The 13,671-nt window shown below is 39.7% G+C and overlaps 1 protein-coding gene across 18 annotated transcripts in view; it reads right to left on the bottom strand.

Annotated features, from left to right (window-relative positions):
- The window catches only part of CAMTA1 (calmodulin binding transcription activator 1), a 979,133-nt gene that overhangs the window by 901,883 nt on the left and 63,579 nt on the right, over positions 1 to 13,671 (bottom strand). Inside the window, exon 4 of one of the 18 annotated variants that reach the window (XM_054557115.2) lies at positions 914 to 8,397. The exons of the other annotated variants lie outside the window; for them this stretch is intronic. Within the exon in view, the coding sequence (XP_054413090.1) occupies positions 8,227 to 8,397 (171 nt within the window). The 3' untranslated portion in view covers positions 914 to 8,226. Of the gene's footprint in view, positions 1 to 913; positions 8,398 to 13,671 lie in introns of those variants that run through there. 18 annotated transcript variants of the gene reach the window in all.

Consider the following 13,671-nt stretch of genomic DNA (forward strand, 5'->3'; position numbering starts at 1 on the left):
CCAAAACAAGGGAAAAGAGCCTCGGTCTAATTGCTGAGAAATACCCACATTTAATGGTCACAGACAGAAGGCCCAGGGTCAAGCTCTGGGGAAATTCCACCTTTAAATGATGCGAGAGGAGGGTCACGAAGGAAATCTCCTAAGTGGGAGAGAAACAGGGGGCATGCACCATCCCAAGAGCCAAGGGGGGAAGGCACAGCCAAAGTGGGTGAGTATGTCTGAAAAATCATTAAAAAGGAAAAATGTTCCTTCTACTTAACAGTGATCTAAGAAAGAAGGTTCGGCGGAATAACGGAAGCTAAATTCAAATTGGAATGGTTAAAAAATGAAAGAAAAAAAACAAAACTCTTTCAAGAAGTCTGGCTCTCAGATTTTACACCTATGTTCATGGCATTATTCAAAATACCCAAAGGCTGAAACAACCCAAGCACCCATGGATGGATGAACAAATCAACAAAATGTGGTGTGCACATAACGAATTCAGCCTTCAAAGGGAAGGAAAGGCTAACACATGCTACAACATGGATGAACTTTGATGATATAAGGCTAAATGAAATAGACCAGTCAGAAAAAAAGACAAATACTAGGCTGGGCGCGGTGGCTCACTCCCGCAATCCTAGCACTTTGGGAGGCCGAGGCAGGTGGACCACCTGAAGTCAGGAGTTTGAGACCAGCCTGGCCAACAATGGCCAACATGGTGAAATTCTGTCTCTACTAAAAATATAAAAAGTAGCCAGGCATTGTGGCAGACGCCTGTAATCCCAGCTACTCAGGAGGCTGAGGCAGGAGAATCGCTTGAACCCGGGAGGCAGGGGTTGCAGTGAGCCAAGATTGCACCACTGCACTCCAGCCTGGGCGACAGAGTAAGACTCCATCTCAAAAAAAAAAAAAAAAAAAAGACAAATACTATATGACTTCACTTTATGAGGTACTTAGAATAGTCAAATTCATATAGACAGACAGTAAAAGGGTGGCTGCCGGGCGCGAAGGGTAGAGAGAATGGGGAATTACTGTTGACTGGGTACACAGTTTCGGTTTTACAAGATGAGAAGAGTTCTGGAGATGGATGGTGCTGATGGTTGCACAGCAATGTGAATGTTTAAATGGTTAAGACAACAAATTTTATATATGTAGATTTTACCACAATTTAAAATTTTTTAAAGCAGTCTGGCCAATCCATATCAAGCTACAATGACCTGCCATGAGAAAGTTGTAAAGCTGAAGAACACTGGCCCACAGCAGCACTTCCTAAGCGCTTTCCTACCGACGTGCGGTTCAGTGGAAACGGGTTGCACGGGCCTTGTGAGGGGGACTAAGCCACTCCAACCCCTGACCAGTGGTTTCTGACCTCAAGGATACTCATTCATTCTCCAGTACGTCCTACAGATATTCTTATTTTTAATGTGTTCTAAGATGTGAGAAGTCATGGCTGAAGAAATAAGGGTTAGAGATCATTTCAATTCCATCTCAGTGACAAGAAAAGTTGCTTTAGTTTTCGTTAACCTACAACTTCTGCTGCCAAAGGACAAAAAAGATGATGTGATCTTACTGAAACCAGTAACAGAGATCAGTTAGACAAATGAATCTCTACTGTAAAGTCACACTCCACGGCCAGGCACAGTGGCTCATGCCTGTAATCCCAGAACTTTGGGAGGCCAAGGCGGGCAGATCACTTGAGGTCAGGAGTTCAAGAACAGCCTGGACAACGAGGTGAAACCCCGTCTCTACCAACAACACAAAAATTAGCCAGGCGTGGTGGCATGTGCCTGCTACTTGGGAGGCTGAGCCACGAGAATCACTTGAACCCGGGAGGTGGAGATTGCAGTGAGTTGAGATTACACCACTGCACTCCAGCCTGGGTGACAGGGCAAGACTCTGACCCAAAAAAAAAAAAAAAGTAAGTCACACTCCACTTCTGACAGTTTTTTGTTTTTTTTGTTTTGTTTTTTTGAGATGGAGTCTCACTCTGTCACCCAGGCTGGAGGGCAATGGCACAATCTGGGGTCACTACAACTTCTGCCTCCCGGGTTCAAGCAATTCTCCCACCTCAGCCTCCCAAGTAGCTGGGATTACAGGCAGGCACCACCACGCCAGGCTAATTTTTTGTATTTTTAGTAGAGATGGGGTTTCACCATGTTGGCCAGGCTGGTCTTGAACTCCTGACCTCCAAGTAATCCGCCCACCTCGACTTCCCAAAGTGCTGAGATTACGGGTGTGAGTCACTGCGCCCGGCCCTGATAGACCTTTAAGAACAGAATAGGAGCAATACTTTCCTCTTTACAATATGTTAGAATGACAAAAACTAAATCAGTGTATAAGGAAAGAAAAAACAACGTGGTAATTTTGTAGGCACAGAATAAACAGATCAATGAACAAAGAGTTCAGGTAAAAAACCACGTATTTGTGGAAACTTAGCACATGGTAATGGCAACATCTCAAATCAGTAGAAAATGATCAATGACTCAATAATAACCATCTTATTTGGAGAAAAATGAAATCAGAGCTCTAACTCATCCCATTCACATATAAAAAAGTTTAGCTATATTAAACATCTAAGGATAAAAATTCAAAACAAAGAAGAAAATCTAGGGAGAATACTTAATTACTGGTGTGGGAAAGACTAAGTACACATGCCATCAAGGCCAAAAAATTCAAAGTTTGGGAGCATGACTCATAGGACTGGCATGAGGACATAATGAGTTAAGAAAACTAAGACTGAAATACAGATGACTAACGGAAGAAATATTATACACACTTCTTTTAAAAGAAAAACAGAAATGAGAAAGAAAAAGAACGAAGAACCTACTAGAAAAAAAGACTGAAGACTATTATAAAAAGTAACATATCCAAAAAAAATAGCATAAATGGTCAAACCATGCTAAATTGCAGGAATATACAAAGAAACATAAATTAAAAGGAGATCTGAGTCTTCTATCTGTTGGACTGAGGAAAGATTTAAAAGACTGACAACACTTACCATTGGTAAGGGTTTGGGGAAATGGATGCTCTCACTTTTAGCTAGTGAGAGTCCAAATTGGTATTCCACAACATTTCTTTTCTTTTCTTTTTTTTGAGACAGGGTCTTACTCTGTTGCACAGGCTGGGGTGCAGTCGCACGATCACAGCTCACTGCAGCCTCAACTTCCTGGGCTCAAGTGATCCTCCCACCTTAGCTTCCCGAGCAGCTGGGACCACAGGAACACACAACCATGCCCAGCTAATTTTGTTTATTTTTTGTAAAGCCGGGTCTCCGTATATTGCCCAGGCTGGTCTTGAACTCCTGGGCTCAAGTGATCCTGCTGCCCAGACCTTTCAAACTGCTGGAATTACAGGAGTGGCCACTGCACCTGGCCTGGTACAACATTTCTAAGGGCATATGTCAAATATTTACACTCTGACAAGCACTCCTGTCCTAGAAGATAACTGGAGATGTTAAGTGCATCACTTATTATAAGAGCAAAATACGACGACAACCAATAAGGGACTGGCTTAAAACTTTTTATGGCACATCCATGCTATGTCTTTATGCACATACATACCCACACATACGCACTGACACAAAAAATGTCCACAACATATTGTATAAATGGGGAGGAAAACACAGGGAAGCTGTATACGATTCCTCTTGTATGTATACTCAAACATATATACATACAACACACACACGATTTACACAAGCATTTATAAAGTCCAAAAAAGGATATAAATCAAATTGCTCACAATGGTTATCTCCTAGGATGTACAATTTTAGGATAAAGTCAGTTTATAATCTCTACACTCCTGTTATTAGAGTTTTTCAAAGACCATTTATTACTTTTATAAGTATATATTTTACATACACTGTTGTAATAAAATATAATAAGACAATTTCTATGGAAGTGGACAGAAATCTATGGCAAAAAGGACATAATGATTTGTATGCTCCCTTTCTTCATTAATATGTAAAGTCCTTTAACTATAAGGCAGCTTCCAGTTATGACTGAATGGTCTTAAAACATCCATTTTTTTTTAGACAAAGGAATGCTCTATACTGAACAGTCAGAAGTTAGATCTTTCTGAGTTATGGCAAAGTTATGACACTGGGGTCCTCATATACAAAGCATAAGACTCAGGAAATAAAGGACAATCTCCTTTACGCATGTATAAATTAGAAGGAGCTATAGCCTGTCAATACGATTTCAGACACACATGATCACTGTGAGGCTAAACCTAGCAGAGACCCATGAAAATACTCACTATAGGATCAGACCAATTAACTGATTAAAAGAGTAGCTGCAAGAAATTTAACTTATTTAATATATAACCACACCTGTATAATGCCAACTAAACTGGTTTCTGTAATGGGCATAAAACAATCACAACACCCCCACCCCCCGCCCACACACACACACACACCACCACCACCACCACCACACACACACCACTTTAAGTAAGGATAATGCTGAAAACAAGACAGGCTGTAACAGAACCTCAATATACAAAGTGATATGTAATCTCAATTTTATTGTAATAATACCGAAAACAGTCACTTCTTAAGTGGGTAATGTCCCTAAGGATAAGTAGTTCTGTAAACTATATTAATGTATCTAAGAAACATACAGTAAACAAAACGAATGCCATGAAACAAAGCTAATTCAAAGAACTCAAAATACAACTGAACAGTTAAAATCCTTTAAAAGCAAAAACAACTGTAATTTGAATTGGAGATATCAGTACTAACATCCCTACAATATGTCTTCATTTATGACTGGCCTATCTTTCTTTCTTCAGTATCCCACTCCTCATTCCTTCCCATTCCTGGGATCCTGAATCATTAATTCATTCACACAGCAATTCTTTACTGAGCATTTACTATGTGCCAGGCACCACTCTAAACTCTGGAGATGCAGCAGTGAGTAAAACTAAAATCTCTGCCCTGGCATATCTTGCATTCTAGTGGCATCAAATCCATCAGTGCCACCCACAACATAAAATTGCATCCTTCTGGCCATCCCACCTCAACATCCCTACATCTCCCCATTAATAGGCTTTTTTTTTCTTTTTACAACGCACTCGGCACATGATTTGATTTTCAGTGTCCCCACTTTAGAACATTCAGCTCCAGAAGACAGGAATGTTTTTTATGTTTTGTATGTTCCAAGAGCTTAGAATATTGCCTGTCATACAGACATTCAAATATTTGTTGAGTTAATGAATGCCTTCTCTTCCCTCTATGGTCTAGCTCTCTCTCCCAATGAAAGTTGCTCACATCTATCCTACTCTGTAAACAAAACACATGTCCTCTGTCCTACAGCCCGACCCTACCTTGCCTGCTACTTTCTAGCTTCTTTGAAGATGCAGAACTGCAGTAGTCTGTACCAACTATCTCCACTTCTTCACTTTCACTGCAACTGCTTTGGTTTTGTTTGTTTGGTCACCAAAGCCTTCTTCATCTGCAAATCCAAATTTATTTTACTTTTTTAATTGAACAAGTAATTCGTATTCACTACAAAAGTACACAGAAAATGGCATCACATGCCATGTAATGACTTAAGCCAGAAACTTGGAAGTTACTCTCAATGTCTCCCTGTCTCTCCCAGCCCACACTCAATCCATCACCAGTTCTGAATGATTCTATTTCCAAACCCCATCTCCAAGTCATCCAGTTATCTCCAGCTCCACTACTGGGCCTTGGCGCCACCTCCACCGTTAACTTTCACTGGATTCCTGCAAACTGCACCCAGTGGTCTCTCAACCGCCATTCTTGCCTCCAATCCCCTGACCACTCAGCACCCCACACGGTGGCTGTAAATAGCAAAACAGTCCAAGAATCTCCTATTTCAGACGTCTATCACGGGCAACCCTTCACAGGGACATCCCAGTTTCCAAGGTGGCCTATGGCTGTGAGCAGCATGACCCCTGCTGTGGCCTCTTTCCTGCCACTCTCTACCTCCCCCTACCCTCTAGAGACCTCCCACTCCTCACTTCAGACATGCCGAGCTCTTCCCATCATGAAGTCTGCCCGCAAGCCTCCCCTCCATCTAGATCACTCCTCTCACCAAGCTAACCTCCTCCTCATCACTTCCATCATAAAAATATCACTTTCTAAGAGAAGTCTTCCCTGGCTTCTCATCTGAATTACATTGTCCTCTCTTGTAGCAGCCTGTATTTTTCCTTCTTAACCCTTTAGAGCACTGTGTAAGTATGTACCCATTCTTATAATTATCTGCATAATGACTGTCTCCCTTTGAAAGCAAGATTTTGTTTTGATCCATCTATCTATCCATCCATCCATCCAATCTATCTAACCAATCTATTTAATTCTATCTATCTATCTATCTATCCCCCAGTGACTAGAACAGTGCCTGGCACAAAAGAGCTCAGATGAATGACTGACTGTCCTATTAGCCTGTAAACTCTGCAAAAACAAGTTCAATGTCTATTTTGTCTGCTGTTATCTATCTCATAACAAACACATTGTCTGGAATAGAGAAAATACTCAACATTTATTAAATAAATGCTGAATGAATACTAAAAAAAAAAAAAAGCAGCAGGGGGAAGCATCATAATTATGCTTGCTATCGGATTTTTCTGAGTAATCTTTATCAAATTAAGGAAGTTAACTTTTATTCATAATGTATTAAGAGATTCCATTTTGAATGGGTATTGGATTTTACCAAAGGCAATCTTTGCACCTCTGACATTATCATGATTTTTCTGCTCTACTCTATTAGTGATTTATACCGATCAATTTTTCAAATATTAAACCTATCTTTATAAGTATGATATTCCGAATTTAGTCCTTTGAAATTTGTTGAGATTTACTCTATAAATCAACAATTTTGATCAATGTTCCCTATGCATATGAAAAGAATGTACAGTCTACAGTTATTGGGTGCAGTGTTGTATTTCATATTTCATTATATTCCATATTTCATTTTGAATGTATCTTACTTTCAACAGTCTTTTGTTGCTTAACAACAGGGCTACATTATGAGAAATACATCACTAGGCTATTTCATCATTGTGCAAAGATGACAATGTACTTACACAAATATACTTACACACAGATGTACTTACAAAAACCTAGATAGTACAACCTTCTACATTCCTAAGCCATGTAGTATATCCTATTGCCCTTGGGCTATGAATCTGCATATTATTGTACTGAATATTGCAAGCAACTGTGACACAATGATAGGTATTTGTATCTAAACATATCTAAACACAGAAACAGTAATGTGTTACACTATGACACTATGACATCTCTACGAGACAGGAATTTTTCAGTTCCATTAAAATCTTATGAGACCAGCATCATATATATAGTCAGTCCCCTGTTGACTGAAACATCATTATGAAGCACAGGACAGTAGTATGTCTAAATTACACATAAACCCACTGAGATTTCACTTAGGTCAAGTTTGTTCATTATGTTATAGAAATCTTCTATGTCCTTACTGATACTTTGTTTCTGAGTTAATAAAGATGGTATATTAAAACTTTCCACTATGAATTGCGGATTTGTCTGTTCTTTGTCATTTCTGTTAATTCTTGCTTTATGTATTTTGAGATAGTGTTTTTAGGTACATACAGAGGTAGAACTGTTGTAACTTCCTGGAGAACTGAACTGAGTATTTTACCATTACGTATGTCTTTATCCCAAGTAATTATTCTACCCTAAAGTCTACTTTATTAATAAAGGTACACCAGTTTTCTTTTAATGTTTGAGTAATACGTCTTTTCTACCATTTTATTTTCAACTTTTCTGCATCCTTGAAAGCGGTACAGAGTTGTGATCTTCTTTGATTTTTTATCCAATTTCTCAATCTTTGCTTTTTAATTAGAAATTTTGGTTCATTTTTATTTAATATAATTATTGATAGACTAAGTTTAAATCTAACACCTTACTGTTCACTTCCTATTTTTCCCACATGCTCTGTTTCTGTTTTTGGTCTTCTTGCCTTCTTTCAGATTAATCAAGTTTTACTACTACTACTGCTGTTACTATTCCATATTTCCCCTCTATTAATTTGTTAATTAAATATATTTTACTACTCTTTTAATGACTATCCTAGAGATTACAGCATGTGTCCTTGACTTATCAAAGTCTCAAGTAAATTAATATTTTTACCACTTCCTGGGCAATGAAAAGACCGTAAGATACTAACTTTTATTTAACACCCCCACAATTTATATGCTACTATTATATTTTAAAATTCTATGTATATTTTAAACCACAAATAATTATTTTACCCAACAGTGTTCATTTACATTTACCATCTTATTTCTCATTTCTTTGGTCTTCACTTTTCCACGCATCTTAAAGCTGCCATCCAGGATCATTTCTCTTCTGCCAAAGACCAATCTTTCTATTACTCCCTTTAGTGCAGGTCTGGTGTAATTAACTCTGTGATACTATGATATAATAAGAAACATATATTTGGTCTTCATTTCAAGTTCCTCGCATCAAGCCCTGAAACTCTTGGAATTTCCTGAGTTACGGTAATAAGAAGAGCAGACATACCTGAGTTTATGATGAGAGGACTCTTGGGAGAACGGCGACTGGTTACCAAAGCAACCAATCATGTGATTAGAGAATTCAGACTTTCATCCCCTGTCATTCTGCTCCCCACCCCACCACCTCCTGGGAAGGGAGAGAGGTTAGAGACTGAGTTCAATAACCAATGGCCAATGGCCAATGATTTGATCAATCATGCCTTCATAGTAGAGCCTCCATAAAAACCCAAACAACAGAGTCCAGACAGCTTCTGGGATGGTGAACACATAGGGGAGCTGGGAGGGTGACTCACCTGGAGAGGGTGTGCAAGTTCTGAGTTCCTCCCCATACCTTGCCCTATGCATCTCTCTTTTAGCTGTTCCTGAATTGTATCCTGTATAATCAACAGGTAAACCTAGGTAAATGTTTCCCTGTTTTGTGAGCCATTCTAGCAAATCACTGAATCTGAGGAGGGGGTTACAGGAATCACTTCATAGCAGTCGGTAAGAAATATCAGAGACCTGGACTTGCAATTGGTTTCTAAGCAATCTTGTGAGGCTGAGCTCTCAACCTGTGAAGCAAGTAATTCCAGGCAGTTAGTATCCAAACTAAGTTAAATTGCAGAATACCTGGAGTCCACAGAGAACTGGAGAATTGGTTGATATGAAAAAACCCCTACACATTTGGTATGAGAAGTTTTGTGAGTGTAGAAGAAAGAGAATTGGGGTTTTGGCTTTTTCTTTTAAATCCTTCTCATTTTTGTTGATCTAAAGAAGTGATAATTTTGTCCTCACTTTTGAAGGATATATTTGCTGGGTATAACATTCTAGTTTCACTGTTTACCTTTTTTACATTTTTAAAACATTAGTTCATTGCCTTCTGGTAAGGATGCACTGTCTATTACATCTACTGAGAAATCAGCTGTCAATCTCATTGCTCTTTTGAAGGCAGTATGTAGTTTTTCTTTGGTTACTTTTTTTTTTTTTTTTTTTGACATAGTCTCACTCTCGCCTAGGCTGGAGTACAGTGGTGCGATCTTGGCTCACTGCAATATCTGCCTCCTGGGTTCAAGCAATTCTTGTGCCTCAGCCTCCCCAAGTGGCTGGGATTATAGGCGTGCACCACCATGCCCGGCTAATTTTTGTATTTTTAGTAGAGGTGGGGTTTTGCCACGTTGGCTAGGCTGGTCTCAAACTTCTGGCCTCAAGTGATCCATCCGCCTCAGCCTCCCAAAGAGCTAGGATTACAGGAGTGAGCCACTGCACCTGGCCTCTGGTTACTATTAAAATGTTCTCCTTATCTTAGATTTCTGGTAGTATTTTTTAAATCTGTGATGAGATGGCTTTTGTCTGTTATGAACAATTCTCAGCTATCATCACTCCAAATACTGCTTCTGCAGCACTCCTCCTTCCTTTCCTACTAGGATTTCAATTACATGTTGGTTAGACCTCTCCACAGAATCCCTAAGACTCACTCTTTCATGTATGTCCAGCCCATTTTTCTTTCCATGTTTCATTCTGAACATTTGTTTTCTACTTATCAGTATTACTAATGTACTGCTAAACCCATTAACTGACATCTTAATTTCAGTTACGGTCCTTTAACTCTACAGTTTACATTTGGTTTTTCTACTGGGGAGGGGGTGGTGTGGTTCCAATTTCCCTATTCTTAATCTTATAACTCCGTAAACATACTACATACATTACCCTTTTCTATTAACTTCACTATCTAGATCCCTGTCCATCCACTTCCATAGTCTGTTGTTTCTCTTGGCGTTCAGTAACATTGTCTTAAATCCTCATCTGCCTGGTGATTTCTGAGTGCCAAACATTGTAAATAAACATAGAGCTCATCTGAGATTATGAGTGATGTTATCTTCTTCTATTAATGAAAGGAATTATACTTGCTTCTTTCCAGAACACCTTGATCCAGTCAGGAACTGAGAGGGTCTGGAGCTGGACTTCAATACCTGTTAGGAGCTACTATCCCTAAGATATAGGCTTTTGGGTCTCCTACTCAAAGCCTAAGAAGTTTTCCTGCTCCCTGATCTGTGCCAAACTCCAATTTTTGTCCTCCGCCCTCTGAGTCTAACAAAAACTCTGTTCAGCTGTCCAGCTTCTCATCTGCCTAATTCTTCTGGAATCAGCAGATTCCTCTGGGAAAGAAATGGCTGCAAATGCTGGTCTCACATCTTGAGCTTCCCTACCCCATCACCACGCCCCACCTCTTACACCCACAAATCTTCACTATTTTGTTAACTCTCCATTTCCTTCACATAAATTTTGTTTAAATTTTGTCCATCATCTCGACTTGTTCTCAGCAGGAAATAAGGCCCAACAACTTAGTCTATCATCAACCAGAAAAATCTTTCCCACTCTTCTTTTTTCACTCTTTGTGGGTCTATCCCTTTTGTAATTCCTGTCATTTTATCAAAATTTTGGAAGGATGGAAGATAAAGACATCTTCAATGAGTCCTACTTAACCAGAAGTCCTACTTAACCAGAAACCTTCAGTTACTCATTTTTTTGATAGATCATTTAGATATGAAGGATATTAAACCTCTGCCTGTCAAATATGTGGCAAATACTTCTCCCAGTTTGCCATTTACACTTTAATTTTATGATATTTTTAGCACACAGACATGCTGGATTTACATGAAAATTTCTTAGTCTTTTCTTTCTGTTATGATTAGAATGGGTATGGTCCTTCCTAACTTGAACACAAAGTAAATATTGACCCATATTTTCTCCTAATATTTTTACTATTTTCAATTTCTACATTTAATTTTTAGACTTATTTTGGTATAAGGCATGAGGTGGGGACTTAACTTTTTTTTTTTTTTTCTCTGAGACAAAGTCTTGCTCTGTCACCCAGGTTGGATTGCAGTGGCATGATCTTGGCTCACTGCAACCTCCACCTCTCAGGTTCAAGTGATTCTCGTGCCTCAGCCTCCCAAGTAGCTGGGATTACAGGCGTGCGTCACCACATCCGGCTAATTTTTGTATTTTTAGTAGAGACGGGGTTTTGCCATGTTGGCCAGGCCAGTCTTGAACTCCTGACTTCAGGTGATCCTCCTGCCTCAGCCTCCCAAAGTGCTGAGATTACAGGCATGCGCCACCGCATCCGGCCTAACCTAATATATTTTAAGTGGTAAGCCAATTGTCACAAATCCATTTAAATAAACAGCCCTCCATTTTCTCCTCAAAACTGTACCTTTATCATATACTAAATATATATATATATATTTTTTTTTTTTTTTTTTTTTTTTTTTTTCTTAACACTTCTATAATTTTACTCTGCAGTCTGGCACTGCTGATCCCTATTACTCACTCTCCTTGCTACTATGTCCTTCCTTGGTTTCTGTAACTCTCCCAGCTCCCCTTATCTTCAACTATTCCTTCTTAGTCTCCTTTGTAAGCTCAATTTCCTTTCTATGTCCCCTCGCTCATTCATCCTCTCTCATTTTCCAGCCTCCTTTAGTTCATTTCTAGAAGCTCTTTCTTCTCTCATTCTCCTACTCTCCAAGGAAAATTTTATCTGTACTCTCAGTTTCTTTGAGCTCTCTCTAGGTCCCAAATCTACATCCACCTGCTTTCTAGGATCTCTAAGATGTTCCCCAGGTGCTCCAAGCTCAACCATACAAATAAAAATACAATATGTCCTGAAACCTGCTCTTCTTTATGTATTTCATTATCTACAGTACCACCATCACTCAAGCCAGAATCTCAGGAATTTCTCCTCTCCTTCACCGTGGAAGGATCCAGAATAAGCCACTATAGCATAAAAATTATTTTGAGCTGAAGGCATTTGAGTTCCTGAAACCCCTTATCTGCCTAAAAGCAGAGCCTCCCAAAAGAACTCAAAGAACTCAATTGTCATAAATCCTTTCCCACAGGGGCAACTCTAATCATCTGAGATGAGAAGACAACCAAACAGACAATGTCACAAAAATATATAGCTTCCATTTATTCTCCTAAGGGCCCATTTATCTTTCCAAATAGTTCTTTGTTTTCCCGGAAATACCCTTTCTCCCTCTCCTCTTCATCTATTAAGATGGTGCATAAACCCCAAATTCTAACAACTCTTTCCAGTCACATTTATTTGTGAACTCCCCTAAGTATTTACAAGATTAAAATCTACCTTTTCTCTTGCTAACCTATCACTTGTCAGTTTAATTCAAAGGCCCCCAAGTACTGAACCTAACAGAGTAGAGAAAAAGTGTGACAGCCATCACATCTTAGAGGTCACATAAATGCTACTGACTCTACCTCCCAAATCAGATCCTTCGCTACTGCCAATGCCTAAAAATAGGTCTTAGTTACTACCTCTGGGATGGATTCCTCACCAGACTCCCAGCATTCTTCCAAACCATTCTCTACATGGTCCACGGGGTAACTGCATAAAATAAAAATCTGCTCATTTTCCTCTTCTGATTAAACTGTGGTAAAAGGCCAGGTGCAGTAGCTTATGCCTATAATCCCAACACTTTGGGAGGACAAAATGGGAGGATCGCTTGAGGCTAGGAGTTCAAGGCCGGGGAAACGTAGGGAGACTCTGTCTTTACAAAATAAAAATAAAACTATTAGCCAGGTATGGTGGTGCACCCCTGTGGTCTCAGCCACTCTGGAGGCTGAGGTATGAGAGGATTGTTTGAGGCCAAGGAGTTGAAGGCTATGGTGAGCTATGATCAAGCTGGGAGACAGAGTGAGACCTTCAAAGAAAACGACAAAAAAAAAATCTGTTAAAATGTAAACCCAGGCTGGTGTGGTGGCTCATGCCTGTAATCCTAGCACGCTGGTGAGGCGGGTGGATCACCTGTGGTCAAGAGTTTGAGACCAGCCTGGTCACTATGGTGAAACTCTTTTTCTACTAGAAATAAAAATCTTAGGCCAGGCGCGGTGGCTCATACCTGTAATCCCAGCACTTTGGGAGGCCGAAGGCGGCAGATCACAAGTCAGGAGATCAAGACCAGCCTGACCAACATGCTGAAACCCCGTCTCTACTAAAAAAAAAAAAAAAAAAAAAAGAAATTAGCTGGGCACCACATGCGTGCCTGTAATCCCAGCTACTCAGGAGGCTGAGACAGAAGAATCACTTGAACCCAGGAGACAGAGGTTGCAGTGAGCAGAGATCCCGCCATTGCACTCCAGCCTGGGCGACAGAGGGGAACTCCATCTCAAAAAAAAAAAAAA

Source organism: Pongo abelii, chromosome 1 (assembly GCF_028885655.2).
Source record: "Pongo abelii isolate AG06213 chromosome 1, NHGRI_mPonAbe1-v2.0_pri, whole genome shotgun sequence".
NCBI classification, from domain to species: domain Eukaryota; kingdom Metazoa; phylum Chordata; class Mammalia; order Primates; family Hominidae; genus Pongo; species Pongo abelii.